General features: G+C 61.5%; 1 protein-coding gene across 7 annotated transcripts in view; it reads right to left on the bottom strand.

The window, feature by feature from the left end:
• The window catches only part of HDAC4 (histone deacetylase 4), a 175,969-nt gene that overhangs the window by 81,169 nt on the left and 71,539 nt on the right, over positions 1–23,261 (bottom strand). For all 7 annotated transcript variants that reach the window (XM_037069313.1, XM_037069317.1, XM_037069316.1 and 4 more), the window contains exon 3: positions 9,587–9,658. In XM_037069313.1, the coding sequence (XP_036925208.1) occupies positions 9,587–9,658 (72 nt within the window). The remainder of the gene's footprint in view (positions 1–9,586; positions 9,659–23,261) is intronic.

Raw genomic sequence — 23,261 nt, 5'->3', positions numbered from 1 at the left:
GAAACATGGGTCCGGGAGAAGTCCACCCTGTACTTCTGCCGCAAGCAGGGAGGTGTGGCTGGGAAACGGGAGGGGCGCCCCCTTCAGGACCCCAGCAGGAGGACTGGCAACCCCGCTTCCCGTCCTAGCCTTACAATCACCGCGGCTTGTGGGGTTTCTAGGCAGAAATACCACGTAACTAGGACAGACCCGGGGCTTGTAAACAAACAGGCTGGGCCTGACTGACCCAGCACTGTCTTCTGTGAGGGCTTGCTGCTCGCAGCCCAGAGCCACAGAGCCAGGGAGGAGGAGAGAGTCCCTGCCCCCACCCCCCAGCCCCCAGCCTTCATGACTGGATTTGCATGTCACCTCCAACCCCTAGGAACCACCCTAAACCCTGAAGGGAGCCATCCTCCTGACCCAAGGTCGTGGTAGACAGGCCGCCAAGCCCCACCCCGACGCAACACAGAGTGGGAGGTGCCCAGTGGCCTGGCCTCCCACTCACCCAAACGCAGGTGACGGCCCTGCGGTGATGACAACCACAGGACCGAAACGCAGGTCTCAGCTTCAGGCGATGCACACGAGGCCCAGAAGCACTCCCGACTCCGGGAGCAGCCGAGCAGCGAGGGCCCCTCACATTCACACAGGCGAGAACACGGCCAGCTCCGGCCCTGGGGCTGGGCTGAGCCTCAGCAGCGCTCGGCATGGAGGGAGGTCGGCAGCTGCCTGCCAGAAAGGAAAGGCTCTTTGCAGCCCAGGAGGAAGAACGCTGGGCCGAAGGAGCGGAGTATAGATGGAGGGACACTTCGGGGCCCCGCCCGGGCCGAGTCGGGGCGGTAGGAGCCAGCCCTGCCACCGCACTTTCCTCGCTACGTTGGATGGACAGCGTGTTGCAAAGACTGTGCGGGGGTCTCGGAGGCCACCCCCTCGCAGTGCTCGATGTCCTCCGTGGCCCACACCACGTCCATCCCGAGCCCGCCTCACCACCCACACTGCTAGGTCTGATTCTCTTCCAGTGCGTGCTTTTTGCAAAGTTCTGTTAAAACAAGCTGAAATTATTGCAGTTACACAGACCTTTAAGAAACAAAACTTTTCTTAACAGATCATGTAAGTTTTTTGAGAATCAGAGCCATAAGCTGTACGAACAACGCAGGAAGCTCTCCTCAGAAACGAGCTCCAGACCTGACTCTACAGAAGAGAGTTCTGGAAGTCCGGATGTGGGTCTCACAGCTGCCACCGTGCGCCGTCCATCAGGTGTCAGGATGCCACTGGCCACAGCAGCTCCCGTCCGGGAACACGGGCCCCACCTGACTGTTGTCCCGGGTGCTGTTCTCACAGCGCCGCACACACGCACTCCTGAGTGCCCCGGGCCTGCCGGGCTTCGACCTGGGGCAGCAGAGCCGTCTGCACCCTGTGCCACGGACAGAGTGCGGGGACGAGGGCCAGAGCCCCCTCTCCTGAATTCAGAACTGTCCTCACAGCACTTCCAAAAACCCTAGTATGGTCTCTCGTGCGTTCCGTATCCCTCACAGAGAAACGCTGTGTTTTGCAAATATCTGCAAGCTCGAATTGAGCAAGAGCTGTAAGAAAGCCCTGGCGTGCAGTGGGGAACTTGACTTTCAAGAAGTGCGCAAATGTATTTCCCAGAAACTATAAATAGAGCCGAAAACGAGGAACGGCTTTACGTTCACCCAGACAGAGGCGGCTACTGAAGACGAACCCAACTCCAGACGCGAGAGACAGAGCGGCCCACGTGAGCCTGTGCCGTCCCAACTACATACACAAGGTGTTCCTGGACAAGGACTCCAACGTCACACAGTCAAAGTGCAGAGGCCACCAAACAGAAACGACAGCAAGAAACCCGCTCCCTTGCTTCTGGGGCTGGGCAGGCCTCTCTGCCATGAACTTCAGCCCTCAGGACTCCAGGAGGCAGGGCAGTCAGGGATCCCACACCCCAGAGGGGAAACTCAGGAAACACACCCAGAGCTCATAGCCTGTACCTGGTGACCCCTGGATTCCCATCCGGCCACCCCCCCCCCCACCCCCGGGGACAGGCCTGCCCCACCCACGCAGCCCTGCCTCCCTTACCTGCCACCCAAGGCCAGGCTGCGCTGGTTGGTGCTCACATTGTAAGTTCCTTTCAGAGAGCCGTCTGGAGGGCCCTGCCCTCACTGGGCAAAAGCAAAAACACGGTAGCCAAAACTGAAAACAGTTCCAGAGATCTGAGAAGGCCACAGATCTCCCAGGCAAGTGTCCTTGCACTTCAGTTTCATGAGGTCAAGTTTACATAATACAAAGGACACATTTCAGAATTTCCTTCTTAGCAACCTCCAACGTTTGGTTATGCATTTTACCTAACAGCTGGGTTGCAGCAGGAACCACTATTACTTAATAGTACCAGTTGAAAGGTTTAAAAATAGAAGGCGTCTCCTCCACTTGGTGAGGAGAGAGCCGTGCACAAGGCTGACCTGAGCCGCCTTCTCAGCAGAGACACCCCTGCAGTGCGAGGCAGGGACGGGCCAGGCTTCCCCCCTGGGCTTTCCGGACCCCACACGTCCAGCAAGGAGTGCAGCCTCTTTCAAGGGCTCAGTGGGCCAAGGGGGTAGGGTCTTGGACAGGCGGCTAGAAACCTGGGACTCCACTGCGTGTGGCGGTGACAGGGGTTGGGTTCAATGTCAAGGTCTGGAAGGAGCACACGGGACACGTGTCCACAATCCAGCCACTTGCTGTGTGTCGGCTCTGTCCAGTGCTTGGCCCCCCACAGCCACGGGCGCCTCCTCTTTGGCCTCCCGGGGAGAAGGGCAGAGGTAGATGGACAGTGGCTAGGCAGCCCTCACCGCCATCACCACGGTGACCATCAGAAAGCCAGGGCTACGAAGCTGCGCTGTCCTTCTGCAGGGGTGGGGCGGCTCCCCCTGGCTGGACATGCACTCGAGCCACAGCCGGGGAGCCCGGGGAGGGCAGCTCTGTGAGAACCAGCGGTGCTCTGCCAAGCGTGACTTGGTAGAAAGGGCACTGGTAAGTCTAAGCCAGGGTTGTAAGAAAGAAAAAAAAACAGAAAACTCACAAGCAGACACTGGGTGAGGCCCACTCCCTGGCAGCTTTGACCTCGGGCCCGCCTGCGTGCCCCGCCCCAGCTGGGGCTCCTGTTCACAACTGCCCCCCGGCATCACTACTGGGTGTGACTTTCAACAACAACACACATGCCCCCGAAATTCAGGGTGACTCCGCCTCCAGATGCTCCAGCCCAAACCCGAGAGCTCTCCCCCGGAGACCCCCTCCCAGCCCACCTGCAGCTTCTGAACCCACCACACACGTCATACCCCCACCGTCTCCCCCCCTGCAGCCAGGCTCCGGGGCCCTCCCTGGTCCCACAGGGCCAGCACCCGTCCTCTGAAGCACAAGGCCGGTGGGCCCCCCCACTCGGAGCCCCCAGGACCACCCCCCCAGGCCTAGGCAGAGCCTGACGGCGGGCGGCGCCCAGAGCAGCGGCTCTCCAGTCCCGCGGCCTGCACGCCTCTCCTCGCCAGCCTCCCGGTGGTCCCGGCACAGCGCCCCAGGTGCCTGCTGCGCCTCCGCTACTCCTGCCCCCCATCAGGCCTTCCCGCTGCTGTGTCCACTCGCTCTCCTCTGCTCCTGGTACCACATGAGCTTCACAGAAACTGGCAGGTGCCATTCCTCAGTCCGCAGGTGCTGCAGGCAGAGCTGGCCCCTAAAGGCCCAGTGGCTGTGAAGGACTGAGGAGGGAAGGGAACCGTAGGCCCAACGGCTGGACCGGGAAGCCTTCCCGGGCCACCTGATTTAAAATCGCAGGCCCCACCCGCTCCGCAAGCCCGCCACCTGCCCGCAGCTGCTCTCCTTCCATAGCACACACCAGCCCCACCCCCGAGGTTCTGCGTGACCCACCACCTGAGGCAGAGCACACACAGGGCACATCGCCCAGCGGGAGCGCACAGCCCTCCCCAGGCAGGTGCTCGACCACCAGGAGAAATGACCCCAGAGCAGGTCCCGACGAAACGCCAAGGCTCAGCCGCTCCCAGCCACGATGCTCTATAAACAAGGGACGAAGAGATTACCTAAAAAACTTCACACCTTCAGGTGGAAGGCATTTCTGAATGTCTTGTTTTTTTGTTTTTTTTTTAAAAGGAACCATCAAACAAATTTTTAAAGAGCCTCCAAAACAAATTTCGGGAATCAGAATGTAAATCTTCCGAATCACCCAGAGCAGCTGCACCTGTGGGGAGCGGGGCGCACCCTTCACTGCTCACACCCAGAGGAAAACGGTAAAAATCAATGGCTGAGGGCTCGGCCTCCGCGCTTTGACCACGAGGGCACAGACCACCCCTTGAGAGGGCAGAGCAGAACCAGCGGCGTGGCCGCCTCGGCCCCCCTCCCCCCGCGGTCCTCCCTCGACGCTGGCCACACACGGGGCACTCCAGGGTGGGCAAGGGACTAAGGAACGCCAGTCTTGTTCCCCTTGGGCTCCTTCCCACCCGTGCCACCACCCAAGGATGCTGTGAGACAGTGAGGGCCACCCAGGAAGCACGGAGGCCTGTGGGGGTGGCTCCAGGAAGGGGGCACTTCGCCCTCCCCCATGGCGGGGTGTTGGCATGACAGAAACGTCGTTATGTTAAAAGGTGACCACGAAAATCACCTCAACTGGACATGACAAGAAAGCAGGGACCAGAGAGAACACCCTCCCTGCTCCCAGCTGGGTGCACACTCAGACACCACGTCCAGGGCCCCCACTGCCGTGTCCCCAGACTCTCCGACACCTCCCTGCACACCGCGAGGCCCGAGGTGGTGTCGGAGCACGAGGCTGGTTTGCGGGGAGACTCGGGGGCCAGAGCCCTCCTCGCACAGCAGGCGTCACAGCAGCACCAGACGTACGCCTGCCGCCTGGCCCGGCACCACACAGGCAGAGCAAAACCCTGCCTTGGAAAACATCCCTGCTCCTCCCTAATCATCGCCGTGACTTCCAATGTCCCACGGGGACGTGAAAGGACCTTCAGGTCAGACCTTCGGGTCACTGCCCCAGTAGCCACACTTGTCCTGTAAGAGGGAGAAACGACCAGCTGCAACCCCACCCTCTGGGCTCGTGTGACCATGCAGCCAGGCTCAGACAGAGCCGAGCACAGGGAGACAGTTGTCACCCAGCCACTGATGCCCCCACTATGCCATCTCTAGCACTCGTCTGCTTCCTAGAGCTCCTGCCCCTTGTCCAGGCCACACAGTCATGAGTGCTTGCAGCATGGGGACAGCGGCAGCACAAAGTTTAACAGGGGAACAGCCTGTGCTGAACACAAATGACCCACACGATCAGACACCCCCCCGGAGGGGGTGTCCTCCTCCTTCCCCCTGGGCACAGCACACCCAGGGCTGATGCCACCCCGTCACTGGGAAGAGCAGCCTGGCCTGGGCAGTGGGGGAACACTTGGCCCTGGGGCAGCCTGACCACCCCACGGACCCCCACAACTCAACCCCCAAACAGAATGTGGATTACTAAAAACCAACAGGAAGGCAGACAGATACCTGAAGAACCGGGTTCTCACAGTCAGAGCAGATGGTGAGAAACGGGCCTCATCAGATGGACGGCAGCTTATGGTGGGGAAGGCAGTGTCCGAGCGCCCCTCCCAGCCCAGAAGACGGAGGCTCTGTCCCTATGGGGACACAAGGGGACTGACCTCAGTGACCCCAGGGGAGCTTCCCAAGGCCCAATCACAGCAGTCACACACTGGTGTCCTCAGGGCCACAAGCCAAGTGACGGGCCGCACTGCCACCAGAGGGCAGGTGGCATTCACTTACCTCACCACTGTGCCAGGTCACCACCCCTCAGGTGAGGGCAGGGGGCAGCGGCTAAGAGCTGGGGGGCACCCAGCCAACATGCCTGTCCCCACTCAGCTTCGTTTTAAACTGTGCGTTCTGGGGTCACCACAAAGGCTTCCAGGCTGTGGGCATGGGGGGACCGTCATGCTGGGGGAGCAGCAGAGCCAGAGGCCGGGACCAGCAGACCAGAACGTACCAGGGACACAGGAGGGGACCCTGCCGCACTTCCCTCTCCCTGATGCCGCTGCCAGCAACCTGACCCCCGAGAGCCAGCCCCGGCTCAGAGGACCGGGCACCCGCTCCAAGGCAAGTGGCCCCCTGGAGGCAGGTGGGCCCCCTGCCCCGAGTCTGAGGGCTCCCACGCCTTGCTGCAGCCCAGTCAGGCCCGGCCCTGATGTTTCACGCACAGCCCGAAGTCGGGGGTGGGCGGGTACAGCAGCAGGAACGGAGTGCTCCCCAAGAGAGCGAGGGGGGAGGCAGCAGGCAGAGTCCGAGACTGTGCTACAGGTCTGCGCACCGCGGCGCGCCAGGACATGGCCACCCAGGGGGGCTCCCGACCGGGGAGGGCTGGACCCGGGGCACTGGACACCCACTACGGGCCCTGACTCCGAGCTGAGGGCTCCTCAGCAACCTTCGAGCGGGGACCGGGCCGGCAGCTGTTCCGGGCCATAAGGGCCCCTGCTCCCCACAGGGACTGAGGTGTCCCCCAACAACACAGAGGCATCTGGCAGGTGCGTGGCCTCCCCGGTGAATCCCAGTGATGCCGTACGGATGACACTCTGGCTCTGCAGCTGTGAGCCCCAGGACGCACAGGCCGCCCTGCAGCAGGCGTGGCGGAGGGGAAGGGACCCTCTCGACATTTGCCAAGCAAAGCAAACTGCAACTTTTTTCCAGTCCCCCAGTGGCTGGACTTTCCTTTGACACCTTTGGGTTCTGTGTTCCGTTCTTCTCCGAAGTGAATGACAGACGAGCGAGCGGGAGAGCACGGCCGCCAGCCGGCCGCCCTGCTTCACGTGCCCACCAGTCTGCAGACCGCTGGGGGCACCCTGGGCGCCAGCAGACCCCAGAAGGCGACAGCACAGGGCGGCCGGCCTGGCAGAGGACGGAGAAGCAGTGAGGACTCCCTCCTGCCACCCGCTCGGCCTGCCAGCAGGAGTCGCCCTTGGGAGCCAGGCCATCAATCCTCTCCTGTGCCCCACCCAGAAAAGCAGCTCTGCAGGACAAACCCCTAAGGGGCATCGAATGAGGGCATCGAGGTGAAGGTCCTGCCCCCGGGGGCCTGTGTAAGGCCATGGGTAGCCCCCAGGGCCTGGGAGGGAAGGGTCAGAGGCTTTCCCTGAGGTCACATGTCACAGTGTGGCTGGGAGGCCACAGCAGCATGCGGAGCTGGCTGACCTCCACGAGTCCCTGCCCCAAAACCCAAGGAGGACCCAGAAACTCAACAACCGCCTTGACAGAGGGGGAGCCAAATGCCCTGTAAGATCTGGCAATCCATGGCTAAAACCAAACCTCCCTTTTTAAAGATTAGTTTGGATAAGTTCTCTACAGGTTCTGTAGTTTAAGACTCCAGAACATTGTCTTAAAGACTGCACCTCATCGCACGGCCTTGGAAAGAAGGCTTCCCAGCCTGGACAGGAACGTGTGTCAATGGGGCACCAGTCGGGTCAAGGGCGCCAGTGCGGTGCACCTGAGCGACCTGCAGATGGCGCTGTCTCCAGCACAGCCCACCGGAAAAGCAGCCACCCGGTAAGGCCCTCCTGGTGCAGAAGGCCAAGCCACTTCCTGAGGCCGTCTTCTCCCCAGCAGCCGTCTGGGGAGCGATGGGTCGAACCCCTGCTTCACACGCCTGGTGGCCTGTGACGGGGATGTGCCCCAAAGGGCCCCCGGCCCCCCAGCACAGCTGCGGTGGTGGGCTGGCGCAATGACGATGCACGGCCCCGGCCTGCCATCTGGCCGCAGTGAGGACTTCCCGTGGGCACGTTCACTGCTGTCAGGGGGCTTGGACCGGAAAGCCCACTTCTCCCGGGCCCCGCGGAGTCCAGGCTGTGAGCACTGCTGTCACCCAGCGCCCCCTCCCCAGGAAAGCAGAGGCGCAGGCCTCCCGCGCAGTGTGTCTTTTCAGTAATAAACGGTTACTTTTGTAATTAGGAAAAAAGTCCTTTACTTTACAAAGTCACAATGACTCAGAAGCGCCTCAGCTGTTCTCCCAAGTCCCCATAACCCTGGCATGTGGCATGGGCAGTGCGAGACCCCGGACACACCTCCCTCACCTGGCTCAGAGCTGACCACCTGGCTTCCATAGGACACCTGCCCAGCCCGGCCCCTGCCCCCGGGAAGTGAGACGTGGCCCCGAAACCACAGAGCCCGCACATCTGCCACAGCTGGTGGCAGGCAAGTAGCTGAAGGTTCTCTCACGTTACACCCCAAAATCCTTGACACCCAAAACCCAACATGAGGAAAAAGAACAATAGGAACCAGGGTGCTCACACAGAAGGAGTTAAGGGGGAAAGCGAAGAATCAGAGCGACCCCCACCCCCAGACGCAAGTCCACAGTCTGTCTCTGCAAGGGCTGCAGTCAGCCCCACATCAGGTCTCGGCCAGCACGGCCGCCCCCACCTCTGCTGGCTCCCCTGGACACGACCCACATTTACCCCCTTCCCGTGCTTTGTGGAGCTGCCTGAAAACCTCTTCCCGCTCGGTCCCACACCTGGGCAGTCACCAGGAAGTTGTCTCAAAGCCCCAGGTGCACGAGAGTCCGTGTTTAAAGAGGGCTGAGTGGGAACCAGCCACCCCTTCACCAACCAGCTGAGGGTCCACCCTCACACTCTCACCCCGACACCAGCCAGGAGGAAAAAGAGGTGCAGACCGGAGACCGGCACCCCAGCAGTGGCCAGCGTGTGCCCTTCCAGGGGCACAGCAGAGGAAAGACCCACCCTGCATATGGGGGAAGGCCAGCAGCAACCCTGGCAGCCCCCCGAGAACCGCCGTGCACTGAAGGGAACCCCTGCTTTGACCCTGGCAGCCCTGCTTCGAGCCTCACCATGTAAGGGCTGGTCTGACGGGGGCCGGCAGACCTCCCTGCCCAGCAGGCCCTACCCAGGAAGGGAGCAGGCAGAGTGGACACAGGAAGCCAGGCTCCACAAGGCACCACCAAGCAAAAACCAGGGAGACAGAGGCCCTCAGGCCCCGGTGCAGCTGAGCATGAACAAGGCCCAAGGGCAGCAGCTCCACCCAGCCCGGCCTTCGGGAGGCCGGTTCCTTCCCAGGGAAGCCAAGTGGCCCGTGAAGGGCAGACAGGCCACTGCGAGCTGCAGCCCTAGAGGACACCACGTTGGAGGGACATTTTACAGAAAAAGGGGGAAAAAGTTTCCACGGCTGTGTAGTTTGGGAAAACCGCTTAAAGCAAAATATTTAGAAACACCCCATGTGGAGTCACAGGTTCATAACCACAGCTGATGCTTTTCTGTTGAAAAATCAAAAGGGACTCAGGAAGCAGCGGCGTGGGCTCGGCTCGTCACTCAGAAGCCTGGTGTCCTGCACAAGCTCCACTGGTCGCAGCCTGTGGCCGCCCAGGCCTGGAACTCCTGGTCCCACCCCTGGCCTCCCTCTGCCGCCCAAGTGGCATCCGCCCCAAGCCCATGTCCGTCCCAGGATGGGTGTGGCCTCTTGCCCCAGGAAAAGGCCACCCAGATGCTGAGCTTTCTAGCCAGGCCCCTCCAAAGAATCAAAGCCTCAAAACAGCCTTCGGGCAAGCCGGCCTGGGCTGGGCGTGCCGACTCACCGGTGCTGGGCACGTGGTTCGCGCGGGCGGGGCTCAGCAGCTCCACTGGCTGGTCTCGGCCGGAGACTCCATCTGTGGGACAGAGAGAGCGTGGGGTCTGGCATTAGAAACGCCCCGGTTTCGGCGGGAACGCCGCACACCCAGGGGCTGCACGGAGTGCGTCCTTCCTGCTTTACCGAAGCTGGACTCGAAGTCAACACAGACGACTTCGTTTGCTGAACCGGAGAACGAGAGGCCCTCGGCAAAGCAGGCAGAGCAGTCTGCCAGGGAAGTCCTCAAACTGGCCAACGCCAACTACTGGCCAAACTTCTGCCTCAGCTGCTCGGTCCCCTTCCGTCGGTAACCACCCACACTGCGCCTGCTGCGCGTGTTGGAAGCCGGCTATCCTCGCAGCGGCCATGAGCATAAAGGTCACACGGATGGACGGACAGACGCACTGAGCTGCTCGCCCGGGCCCCGCCCTGACACTCGGCCGGCACTGGAGGGGCAGCTGAGAGCGGCACAACAGTCGAGGGCCAGCCAGAGACACACACCTGCTCTCAGAAACGCCGGCCAGGAACGCTCGGCAGCAGCCTCCCTTCCGGACCGTGCAAGGCAGTGCTGCGCTCCGGGCTGATGCAAGGCTGGACCCGCCCACCCCGCACGTCTGCGGCGGGCCGCAGGGGCCTGGGACTCCCCACGTTCTCTCCAACAGAACAGAGTGCTCTGGCAGGGCTTCTAGGAATCACTCTCTTTCATGTCAGCTTCCGACAGGCGTGTCCAACAGCCCGCAGTCGGGGGCTCGCCAGTGTCCATGCTGGCGGGAGGCGCCTTCACCCCCAACCCCAGGGAGCACGCGTGAGGTGCCGGGAGTGGCGTCTCTCAAATCAAGACAAAAACAAGTAACTCCAGGTCTACCGGCGCTAACAAAACCTGTTTTTCAACCAAAATGGGTGCACTCTGTGCGGCCTTCACATTTCACACGGCACAGTACCCCTGGCGTGTCCATGGAGATGTCACGGCCGAGGATAAACACAGTGACCCGAGAATGGCATGCTCTCGACCACCCGAGGGAGGAGGGAGGGCTGGAGAGGCCCCAGGTGCCTGCACCCACCACGGCCCGAGGGGGCCACCCCAGTGCGCCTGCTGAGAGAGGCAGGGCAGCTCCAACCGTGCACCTGTGGGACAGCCACCGCTGGGCCACTTGGAGAACCAGAGACCGGAATGTGTGGTCTCTTCCCCAAGCAGCAGCCCCTTCTGATGCCGGCCATTTGAAGGGACTGGCATAGTTACCAGAGGGCCACATATTGGGAGGTTCCGAGAGCCCAGGCTCCCCGAGAGCGGAGATGGGCTGCAGGCCCTGAGGGCTCTTCCCCTGAAGGCCTGGACACGGAGCTGCACCCCGAGGCCTGAGTGCTTCCCCGCCACGCAAACAGCGCCCCCAAGACAGCGACAGGGTTCGGAAACCATCTCATGCCCCTCTCCTGAAAGCAAGTGACATGAAATGGATTTCGTTTACAAATGAACCAATTCATTCCCGAAACTGACAAGTCCAGGACAGCACACACATACTGACCTCTAACCCACTGTCGACACTGTCAGAAGCACCAAGGGCCTGCGGGGACCCCATGGCACTGCAGCCTCTGATGGGCAGGGGCGGGGGCCAGGCTGGGAGGAGGAGCAGGCGGTCCGCCTGGGTGCCACCAGCCCGGATGTGCCCCTTGGGCTGCCTCCTCAGTGCCCACCCTCAGCTCCCATCTGAAACTCCAGAACCGGAAGCATCAAGGGTGCCCAGATGCCAGCCAGGGCCTGAGTCCCACGGTCTCACAGCAGAGGCAGCCGGCTGCCACACAGACCACTCCAGGCTAGGGGCAGAGCCGCCTGCTGGCCCCAGGGGAAAGTGGTGCAGGAGAAGGCAGGCACCTCCACGGAGGACCCTCTGCACAGGGCAGATGTCCCCAGACAGCACACCGCTGCTCCGTCTGCGACCTGAAGATGCGGTTCTGCGCCCGTCACTGGGCATCTTCAGGCGCCCTGCTGTATGCTGCAGCGTCAGGACAGCGCACGGCCAGGACTCTGCATGCCCTGCACAGAACGGCGGCACACAACCCAGTGTGCCCCTCCAGGTGCCCAGCCGAGCAGCCCAGAAGAACCAGCTCACAAAGACACACGCGGTGTGTCCCCTGCAGCTGTACGTGCAGTGCCCAGGCCACAGGCCAGCCCTAGGGTCCCCGGGCAGAGGGTCTGCTCCGGGGGCTGACAGCAGGGGACGGGCACCGGCCCCACACCAGTCAGTCTCCCTTCGCTCGCACCTGCCTGAGACTTTCCACGAGGCAAGTTCCTCCAAAGCGCCAGGCTCCACTTCCTGCACAGCACCCCCAACCTCTCCAGCTCCAGCTGGGTCTCCACCTACCCGGCCCCTCGCCGGGCTCCTCACACGCGCAGTCTGCTTTCCACCTCACACTGGCCAGCGTGCAGGCCCGCCTTCTTCTCAGACCAGCCCAGGGCACCTGAGCCGCAACGAGCAGCCAGCAGGTTTAGCTGTGGGGGCAGGGCCCTCCCCCACTGGGCACCTTGGGCTGGTGTGGTGCTGTGGTGACTCCCAGGCCACCTGCCCTGCTTCTGTTGTGCCCGGCCGGGGTTCCTGTCCCACCCGAAGGCTGTTAGGGCTGATGGGGCTGAGTGTCCCAAGCCCAGGCAAGCAGGGAGGCTGAGCACAGTGAAGAGGCAGCCACGGTCAGCACTGCGCAGAAGGGCGATCGCAGCCGGTTACTTGGCAACGTTCTGTGCGCAGACCACCTCGCCCACGCCTATTTGAGATAGTATCCACAAAACCAGAAAGAACACAGAGCAGCTCCGGCCACAAGCCACAAGGAGGAGTGCCGCTGGGAGTACCCCAAGGGCACAGAGGGGTCTGTCCCTGGCACAGAGTGCACAGAGCAGGACAACACAGGGCGGGGACACTGGGGAAGGAGCAGAGACCACAGCCTGGCGGGTGGGCGCAGTCGGCAGACGGCCAGCAGGGCTCTGGCAGCTCAGACAAGCCGGGTTCTGTTCTCTGGTCTGAGGAGCACTTCTTGGAGGCAGCTTCTCGGCAAGTCTCCAAGCTGTGCTGGGGCCAGGGACAGTCCTCCTGCTCCTCCTGCCTCCCTCGCTCCCTCAGCTGTTCCCAAAGTCGACCCCGCCCAGCTCAGCCTCGGGTGAGAGCGAGACACACATCGGGAGAGATGTCCCTGCCCCCAGAGGACACCCACCCACCCCATAGAGACAACAGGATCAGGTGAGTCTCTCTGAAGGCGCTGGGAGTGCGGAGGCAGAGGAGGAGGCAGGGACCTCCGGCGTCGACTCTGCAGGTTCCTGAATCTGTGTGAGAAGTTGACAGATGACAGAAGGCACCCTGAGTCTGTGCGGGTCGCACCCACTCAGCACCCCTCTCAGCATGGGCTCCTGGAACAAAGTGGGCAAGGCCCTGGCGCCAGGCCAAGAAAAAGCTTGTCCGTGGGAAGGAGCCACAACCCAGAGCGCACGAAAGGCCTGTGGGAGGGAGAGAGGGAGGTGGGGAGCTTACAGTGGAGCGGGGTCCCCTAGGCGGAATCAGCCGACACAGCGCCGTAACAGAGAGGACCACGTTCAAACAACAGGCACACCTTTTAAAAAGCAGAATATTAAGTAAAGGGGGAAACTACACACTAAAAGACAGGACCCCCAGAAAAAGAGAAAGTCTTTAAAAAGAACGGGAAGAATTTTCCGGAACTGAAGAGAGCGGATCGGACATGGCTGACGAGAGAACTCACAGGGGGGTGCCAGAGGCCCGACCTGCAGGCAGCCCTGGGGGAGCACGGGCCGGCCGGGGAGGGCGGAGGCCGGCAGCCCAGCCCAGACCTGGCGTGGCTTCCTGAGGCGGGAAGGGAGAAAGGGCAGGAGAGGAGCCCTTCGAACAGACCGTGCGGCGGCCCGTTCCACAGACACGGGCATCGTCAGGAGCGAGACGCAGGCTGAGCCCCGAGGACGTGAGCGAGGACAAGCTGACACCGACTCCTTGCGGCAGACCCGCGGCATGTCCACCAGGCGGGCAGCAGGAAGGACGGCGCGGAGACAGCCTGGGCCGAGTGTGAACTCTTCACTGCACCGAAAACAGCCAGGGGACAGAGAGCTTCGAACTGCTGAGTGAGACGCACGCCACTGTGGTTCCTCACGCAGCTGAGGACCCTCCAGGGAAAAGGGCTCTTTCGGGACAGTTCTCCACAGCTGTTTCTCCTCAGCTCCAACACCTGGACCTGCGCCGCCCTCGAAGGGGGAGCAACGGGGACTGAGAACAGAAGTCCGCCCAAGCTCCTCCTCACAAGGAGGGTGCAGCCCCCGAGTGCCCCGGCCTGAGTGACCGCCACAGGGCCATCTGCGTCGTACTTTCATGCACGAGGGACGACCCAGCACACAGCCGACAGTGACCGATGCCCGCTGCACCCGACCCCTCGCTCGCATGCTGGGAGCCCTTCTCTGAAATCGGCTACCCCCAAACAACTATTTTTGAGCAATAATCAGCAAAAGATGGCTGATCCTTCCCCGCACTCAGAGATTAGTTCCAACGAGCCGGCTCTGGGAAAGGATAAGCTGTTTCACGCAGACACCTCTGCAAGGCGCGAGTGCTAGTGCAGACGTCACGCGTGCCATCCCTCGGACGCAAACAGCACTGCGGCACCGCCCAGCCACCACTCTGCGTCCCTGCGTGCGGCCGCAGCAGCTCCGGGGCGGTCCGGCCGCTGTGGCAGCGCCAAAGGAAGTGCCCTGGGCCGAGGCCAGGGAGCTGGGTGCAGCCTCGTCGCTGTCCGGCGAGACAGGGACGAACCCAAGCGTGGCACCTGCATTCACTTGCAGAGAGGTCTGGCTTTGTGTGTGGGACTTCCTTTTAGTCATCGTGACGAAAGAGAAAACTCGGATTGCTTTTCCTATATTCCTTTGCTGGAAAAGCAGACTCAGAAAAGCATGTGTTGCCAAGGAAAATGGGGCAGCACCAGGTTGCCTGGGAGCACGGGCTGGACCCAGGATGGCGCCCACCCTCCGAGACCTCTGGCCTCGCCCGCACAGCCCCGCTTGCGGCCTGGACAGGGCGGTGGCCTGAGGGCTCCTGACCAACACTGCCGCCCCCCGAGACCTCTGCACTGGCACCTGTCTGCCTTAGACAAGGGCAGAGAGCTCCTAAGAGGGGCAAAATCTTGACAGCTCCTTCGCATCGATGATCCTGAAACAAGCCTGGTTCAGGAGCAGCCAAGACCAGACGGACAGGGGCATGGAGGCCCCGTCCCACAAATAAGGGGACAGATCATCTGAAAACTCAACCTGCGGTCCCTTCGGACCAATGTGCTCCACTTTCAGAGCTCTGCCCCGGGAAGAGCGCTTGCAATCCAGCTGAGCCCTGTCTGTGTGGGGTGCGGGCACGCCTCCCACCCCCCCACCCCCAGTCCTTAGACAGAGCCCCCTCCCAGAGCGACTGCGGAGGGAGGGACACTCGGGCACTTTCAGACAGCCCTCAAAACAGACTTGTCGTTGGAACTCCAAGTACCTACTTGAACAAATGATTGTTGTGTAAATAACAGACTAACCTCTAATGACACCCTCTAACGTGGTCATTAATTTCACATCGGAGTGACCAGTTTGCCCAGACTCACCACTGACCGTCTCCTGCTGGTCCTCAGAGAGGGCCCTGGTTTCTTAAAAAACACACCGTGCACGGTGACACTGGGTGGACACACCGCCTGCTTTGAGGCACAGACAGGCACAGGAGAAGGTACACTGTGCCCTCCGACCTCGTCTCATGACAGAGAACAACCCGGAAGCTACGATGTGCAGAGAGAAAGTGGCCTTAAAGTTCACATAATAAGGTTCTATTCCAAGGGTTTAGAAATAAACAGGAAAATGAACTCAAAAAAGTAAACCCGCTAACAGCAAGGAGCGAGAACTGCTGAGGTAGAGGAGGGTGCGTAGGGGCCCAGGCCGAGGGCCACTTCCGCACGAGGTCATCCGACGTGGGGCATCGGGGTGGGGAGGACGGAGGGGAAAGGCTGACTGTCACACACGGGGTGGGGGGTGCTCATGGTGGCTGCCCCACGGGGACGGCAAGGGCCTCTGTGCAGGAGCGTGGCCTCCGGGACCACACGTCGGGCTTCCCAGCAGGCTCCCCGGCTGTCAGCTGCACCACTGCAGGACAGGGGCCTCGCAGCCTTGCACTGAGGGCCGACCCAGTCACTGAAGACAAAGCCAGGGAACGGGGTCTCGTTAGTGACCAGGGCACAGACGGGGTTTCTGCTGAGCCTACCGGCCAACCGCCCACCCCTCGCACAGGTCCAGCGTGGCGGTCAGAGCTGCTGGCACACAGTGCACGTAGCACAGGCTGCCCGTGTGAGCAGCAGCCGTCGCAGCTCCCCAGCACCTGCAGGGTCAGGTACTGGGGTCCAAGGGGGCAGAGGTGGCTCCTCCAGCTGCCCTGCCTCCCCTCCCCAGAGAGGGGCCAGGACGGCATCCCCGAGTCCTGGAGGCAGCACAGGCTCCCTCCAAGGGAAGGGCCACAAAGGCAGCCCGGCTCCCAGGGGGCCGGCGGGGCTGCTCAGCCGTCAGCAAAGGGCCAGCCCACCCATGCCCTGACCCCAGCACACAGCCCACGGGCTGAAGCTCGGTGTTGGCACTGCGCTCTCACGGGGACAGCCGTGCCTGCTGGGAGGGGCTGGGTCTTCAAGGCAGAAGGCCATGCTGCCCGCCTCACGAAGGTGGACAGGAACTGGACATGTGCAAGGGAGACTGGGACTGGCAACGCAGGGTTCGGTTTACAGTTTCAAGTCCCTGCCAGGCACACACATACTCAGACCCCCAAATTGTGCTAGAGATGAGGGTGGGGCTGGGAGGGAAGAGGGCAGGACTCAAGAGTGGCCGTGGGCAGGGGGCCTCAAGCCTGGGGACCCCTGCCCGGACCACCTTCTCCACAGCTGAGAAAACAGCACCGTGCGGCTATGCCCCTGGGACCACCATGAGCCTGGGCACAGCTCCCGGTAACCGGGGAGTCCCTACAGACCCCCGACTTCGCATGCTCAGGGAGCACCCACAGCCCATGATACAATGCTTTCCGATTACGACCCACGCCCGCCAGCTGCAGTGCTAACATCGCCGTAGCTCCCATGGGAGCAGGACAGGCAGGCCCAGGGGCAGCTCTGGTCCTTCCAGCCTGAAGAGCAAAGGCAAACAAGGCCAAGTGTGGACGCCCCTGTGATCCCTGCCTGAACACCAGAGCCCCCAAGCTGACCCCACCGCCCCGCAGAAAGGCAGCCCCCTGACACACAGGCGGCACTTGGACGAGTCCAAGAAGGCCCATGTGCACAGGGGCCAAGTCTGTGTTCCCACAAGAGCCACACAGGGACAGTGCCCTCCGTGAGTATGCCACCCAGGGATGGCGCCTTCACCTTGGAGGCCTCTGACACAGAGGTGAGTCCACGAGGAGGGGGCAACGCTCTGGGGTGCGGGGCGCCTGCAGCCCCTGTGGCCACCAGGGGCGTACCCACGGGCTTCCAGGCAGTGTCTCACCGAGAAGCACTTCCTGCCTAGGCGTCTCCTTGGGGAACCTACGTTTCCAAGATGTGGGTGAGAACTTTCAGGGAATTACTGTACAAAAACTGGTTTAGTAACACCCCTTGGAGCCAGAGTAGCAATTTGGTTCTCTGCGTAATTATGAATGGAATAACTGTGTTTTCCTTGCGGTTGTCAAGACAACGAGCAGGAAGGGGAGAAAGGGATGCCCTGAGAAGGCATAGAGTGCCACCGACAGAGACAGGCCAGGGCCTCCCCCCAGTCCCTGCTGGTCCTGTTGCAGCCAAGGCGATGCCACCCTCGGACAAGGCCCACTGCCACCCTGCAGCGCCCGACTCTAGCACCAGCAGGGGTGCACCCAGGCCCAGACGGCAGGTGCCCGAGGGCGGGAGGGGGCCCTGAGGCCTGGACAGCTTCCAGAGAGCCCTCTGGGTTTCTCCCGGGAGCCGGTGCCCTGGGTGAGCGGGACAGGACCCTGTGAGGGAGGGGACTCCGTCACCAGAAGGTCTGTGCACAGCTAAGGTGCTCTGGGCTCCACGAGTCCCCATGCAAACCCCCAGGACAGCCTAGGCTGAGACGACAGAGCCCCGCCCTGCAGACAGGCCCAGGCCTGTCACACAGCCATGGCCCCCACTTCACACCCACAAGCAGCAGCTCGACACGTCTCCAGTCTCTGGCACTGTCAGGGATCTGGACGGCAAAGCTGCCCCGATGACACGGGGGCCACCAAGCAGCTGTCCTGAGGCCTGGGGCTCCCGCGGACGAAGCCAGCCCCTTGGAGCATGGGTTGAGGCGCACCCAGGAGCACCTGGGTGGGGTAGCTCTTGGTACCCACTTCCAAGGGGCACTGTGGAGTCTGGGAGGTGCTACATGCCCAGTGTGGTCTAAGGACAGGGGTCCTATGAAGGGAGGCAGCCCATGGGTGCAGCCCACAAGCGTATGTCCCAGAAGGACCCAGGAAAGGAGCACACCAACCACACCTGGAAGGATTTGCCAGAGACAGAGGGGCTGGGGGGGGGGGGGCATGCAGCCAGCCAGAGCTGGCCTGAGTCCTGTGGCGCTCAGCCACTGCGGCTGCCCAGAGCCCCGAGAAGGGGCCGTGCCCAGCCTGGAAGGGGAAGGAGCAGCTCGCTCCCCAAATTGAACAGGGCCGCTCTCAGGGGTCAGCTCAACCTGGCCAGAGGACCCTGCCAGGTCCCGCATCTCCCGAAGCTCACCCCGGGAGCCTCCCAAGACCCCAGCTGGACCGGGAGGACTCAGGAACCCCAGCAGCCGTCCACCCCGGGGACCCTCCACGCAGCCTCCCCGGGAGCTGTGCCAATGGCCGACTCCGGCTCAGGGCCACAGCTCTGGCACAGGCCTCTCCTCGGGCAGTTCACATTCCCAGGCTTGCGGCAGGCGCGTGTGGGCAGGCACAGGTGTTGCTGCGCCCGCTTTAATTGGACTGGTCAAAAAGTTCGTTTGGTTTTTTCCATACGATGGCTCTATCAGTGCTTAGTTGTCTTTGACTTTATTCAAAACAATTTTATTGGATTGTGTTGGGAAAGTTGTCCTGTCAGCATGCACTTAAAAAATACCAAAATTGGTGAATTTTTGTGTAGCCATTTTAATATTGGAGACAGAAGAAAATATGCAGCATTTCCAGCCTATTATGCTTTATTATTTCAAGAAAGTAAAAATGCAACTGAGACACAAACGACGGTGTGTGCCCTGTGGGGAGAAGGGGTGTGTCCTCAGTGGACGACACCCCACAGCCAGGCAGACCGGCCGAGGCTGAGAGCGACCCAGTGGGGGCCTGGACCGAGAACAGTCACCACGCGGGACGGAGCCGACACACCCTGAACACCCAAGTCAGTGGTGACTGGTGGGTCTTTCGTTCTACGGAAAAAACTGAACATAATTTCTGGCCCATCCCATCGACACCTGTTCAGAATGGGCCAACTCGAGACTCCCCGGGGGGTGGCGCAGGTGCTGCCTCAGCGCACCCCGGAGAGAGAAACACAGTCGGCGGGGTGCACACGGCCTCAGGACACCCCACCTCCCGCTCGCCCTGTCCTGCACAGCCCTGAGGGCACCCCGGGCTCTGTGCGGCATGGCTGCCTCGCACGCTCCAGGTTCAGAGAACACTGTGGCTGGGCTTTCCTCTCCCACTGCACAGAAGACCACAGGGCGGGCAGGGGCACGGGGCCTGGCAGGCGAGGGCCCACTGCAGCAGAGGACTGAAGTGACCGTGAGCCTAGCCACCAGGCCCAGCAAACAGGTGACAAGTGACCTTTCCCACACAAGTACACTGACCCCAGGGGCAGCATGTCTCTCAGAGAAAAGTCACAACCTCTAACAATGCTCCAGAGATTTTGTAAACCAAGCCGCAAAAGGCTTCCTTCTCAAACTTGTGACTTCTCAGTAAACACAGCAACAGGCCTTTCCCACCAGGCAACCACTGAGACCATGAGTGGCGTGGCTTCAGAACATGCGCTCCCCCTAAGAAGCCAGGGGCTCACACTTACAAACAGGCCTCCTAAAACCAAAGAAAAACTTCACCTCGGGGCCAACCACCAGGCTTTCTCACTCTTGCTGGCCTGGTGGGGACACCACGATCCCCTCCAGACTGGAGGTGAAACCCCATGTGGAAGCTGATCAAGTCTGAAATGCCTTCGTGACCCACATCCCCAGCCAGGGGCATCAGGGTCACCAGGGCCACATCCCGGCCTGGCCACTTCCCTGGATTCCAAAGTCAGCCAAGCCTTCCCGAACCCCCCAGGACACCGAGAAGGCAGGGAAAACCCTCAACTGCTCACAGAAGGGCCCCCGAACTCCAGCAGCTGCAGAAAGAGCCATGCATTCGAGAAACCAGTTACACGCGGAACCGGAGAACCGTAGCCCAGGCGTGCTTCCTCCCTCAGAGGGGCGCCAGGGGGCTTCGGGAGGCCAGGCAGGCCCCCAGGGCTCTGTGCAAAAAGGCCTGCAACCCCAGCAGCGCTCTCAAGGAGCAAGTGAGAAGGAGCACATGGGGAGGAGCCAGCTGGCAGCCCCGCCCCCCAGGAGGACCAGAGCCTGCTGGAGGGCAGCAGGCCAGTGAAGTCCACCGCTGCGCATGGCTCTAACTTACGGAGTCTTGGCCAATTCCAATTCCATGGTCTTTTAAATGCCATCTCACCTAAGAGTGACGGCATTTCCCTAGAAAGACAAAGATCGTCAAGCAATTTTCAAAGAACTACACATCACCCTGCACACAAGCTATCCTTGAATTCCATGCACACTATCAGCATGTTCTCTTATCTAATGTCATCAAAAATCAGAAAACATCTGCTGCCTTTTCTCACTCTGTCTAGCTCTTCCCTCTGCCAGGCTCCCCCTTAAAGTGTGCACATAGGCTGCACTCGGCGGCCCCGGGCTGGGACAGTGGCCAGGACGGGCCAGGCGGCAGACAGGCCACTCCAGGCCTGCACCCCTCCTGGCAACGGGCGAGGGAGCAGAACTGGAGAGGATGGCCCCACCCTGCACCTTGGGGAGAGACTGCTGAGACTGGAGGCAGTCTGGGGTCTCTCGGGGTGAAGTGTGACTATGAAAAGACGCCAAGTAAATACGACCAAGGCCAGGGAGAGACACCTATCACTGACAGTGAACCAAGTTTCTCTCTCCAAGTTCCCACTGTGAAAAGGAACACACACACCGCCCCTGCACCGGCTCTTCCGAGGCTTCTCCACAGGCACAAACAAGGGCTCTTTCAGAACTGCCTGGAGACACAGGGCCCAGCTGCTTGTTAAGAGGCACCCAGAGGCCACCGGAAGGTGGGGGGTCCCGGTGGTGAGGGAGTAGCCAGCTGACCACTCTGTCTCCTGTGCCGAACGTCAGGGCCTCCAAAGGAGACCCCCAGGAGATGGTGGAGGCCGGACAGTGAGCACTGGGCCTCTCTATGCTGTCCTCCACCACTAACCATGCCCGGGGTCCAGAAGGGGAAACAGAGGTCCTGGGAGGACATGAGCCTGGGCTTTTCTGCAGAGAGGCCCACCGGGACTCCAGGACACAGTGACTGGGATGGGCTTGAGCCAAGGGGCCAGCTGGGAGACGGGCCCAGGAGAGCACCCATGGGCCCAGGACTCGGGCAGAGACCTAAGGCGCCCTGCGCCCCCATCCTTCCTCAGCCCCCCAAATGAGGGACAAAGCAGCAGCGGAGGTAGGCGGGGGCAGAGGGCAGCAGCTGCGAAGGAAGCCCCTGCGCCACCAGGGTGCAGAGGGCCGGTCGCCCATCGGGCAGCCACCCAGCAGCCAACAGTGCTCTCGGCCACTGTGGAGAGGCCCACGTGGGCCCCGAACTCGCCAGCAGGTGCACTCCCCCAGGCGCCCACCGTCACGCATGTGCATGCATGCACACAAACGCAACGACGTGGTGAGGTTTGCAGGCCTGAACAAGGGGCAGGCAACCTCCAGGCCTTCAGCTCAATGCCAGGAATGCTCAGCAGGTCCTCCTGCGGCTCCATCCTGGGCCCAGCAGGCAAGGGTACCCCCCAGCCCACTTGGGGCAGAGAAGCTCTCTCAGGGGCCCAGGGGACTGACGCCCTTCGAGAGCTCTGCCAACACCCTACATGCTCAGCGGCCAAGCTCCTGCCCTGAAGCCTTCCCGGGAAGACGAATGAAACCACGCCAGTGCACGGACGCCGTGCGTCTCTCACTGCACCAGCAACGCACGAGTGCCGCAGGGCAGTCAGAAGGCCACAGGACAAGGCTGGGCCCTGCATCCTGCCACCAGAATTAATGGCCCGTCGGAACACGCTGAGGCTTCCTAGGCACCCACTCCACAAACAAGCAGTGGCTGTATCTTCGAGGGTGTCCTCACACAACATAACCTGGCAACTCTGAGAAAGAGTGGCAACGCCTTACAAGCAGCTGTGAGGTCACAGAGCCCTCCCACACAGCCCTGTTTGAACCCAGACACTCCCAGGGCAGGGGACGGCAGGTGGCCCTGAAAGCAGAGCCACGGGCCACAAAGGAGAAGCCCTGTGATGCAGCACCGCGGGACCCCACGTGTGCGGGAAACCGCACAACGACCACAAAGCAGAAGCCAAGGTGCCGACACGACTCAACGGAGAGAGGCTAGTTCTCAGCAGGCAGAAGGGACAGATCGGCCGTCACAGCAGGGCCCTCATGAGTCGCTCCTGCGATGCCCCAAAGACAGGGAGAAAAACCAGCCAGCAACACTCGAAAATCAGGAATTAGAGCAGCAAAGAGAGCACGTGTGCTAACCCAGGACAGGAGATCTGACATGGGACCGGAACACCGCCCGCCACGGGGTGGGGACACCAAACGCCCACACCTCGCCTCGGGGTGCCTGTGCTGCATCACAGGGCCTCTCCTGCGCCCCAAAACGAGCTCTACTCTCATTCGACTTTCCAGACAACGGCTCAGTCGGCCAACAGGAAGGACAGTTTCGGTCAATCACTGGACCAGCCACTTGTTGGAAAGGAGACCAGTGGCAGAGGCTGCGAGCCAGCGTGAGCGCCCTGTGAGTGGCACATGGAGACCAGCGCTCAGCACATGAACCCGAGAGAAAGCAAACACAGCGAACTACACACTGGCAGCAGCCAGGACACCGCAGAGCTACCCCTCCTCACTGGGAGAGACAGTGACTCTGGGCTGATACTAAGCACAACCCGATGGGGGCACAGCTCAAAAAGCACTCGCAAATCAAAGGAGGCAAATGGTACCCCAGGGGAACAGAAGATTCGGAATTACAAACGGGTACAAAGATCGGTGTTTAGCTTTTAAACGGCCTAAGACAGCAGCAATCTAGTCTGAAGTTTCCAAATTGGGAAAGTTTCAACGTCGTCACTTCTCTCCGACTACCAGGACAATCGCCCAGGTGGCTCTGGGTGACAGCTAGTGAGTCGCTCTCACAGCCTCAGCAGGTCGTCCAGGCCCTCAAGTGGTGCTGCCGTCACTCGCTAGACAGACACAAAGCCGATGCCCACTCGGCCAGCCTGGTGATGCGGGTGACTGGGGAGACGGGCCACAGCCAGGCACTGGCTGGGTGTGGCTCAGGCAGAAGATGGCTGCCTGGTCTTCAAGGCCCTGCCTTCTTTCCCATCTGTAAGAAGAGTCTGATGTTTCCCACCAAGTGGAAAGC

Source organism: Sturnira hondurensis, unplaced genomic scaffold (assembly GCF_014824575.4).
Source record: "Sturnira hondurensis isolate 20B ecotype Veracruz unplaced genomic scaffold, ASM1482457v3 Scaffold0018493, whole genome shotgun sequence".
NCBI lineage: Eukaryota > Metazoa > Chordata > Mammalia > Chiroptera > Phyllostomidae > Sturnira > Sturnira hondurensis.
This window is presented reverse-complemented; position numbering and strand designations above follow the sequence as displayed.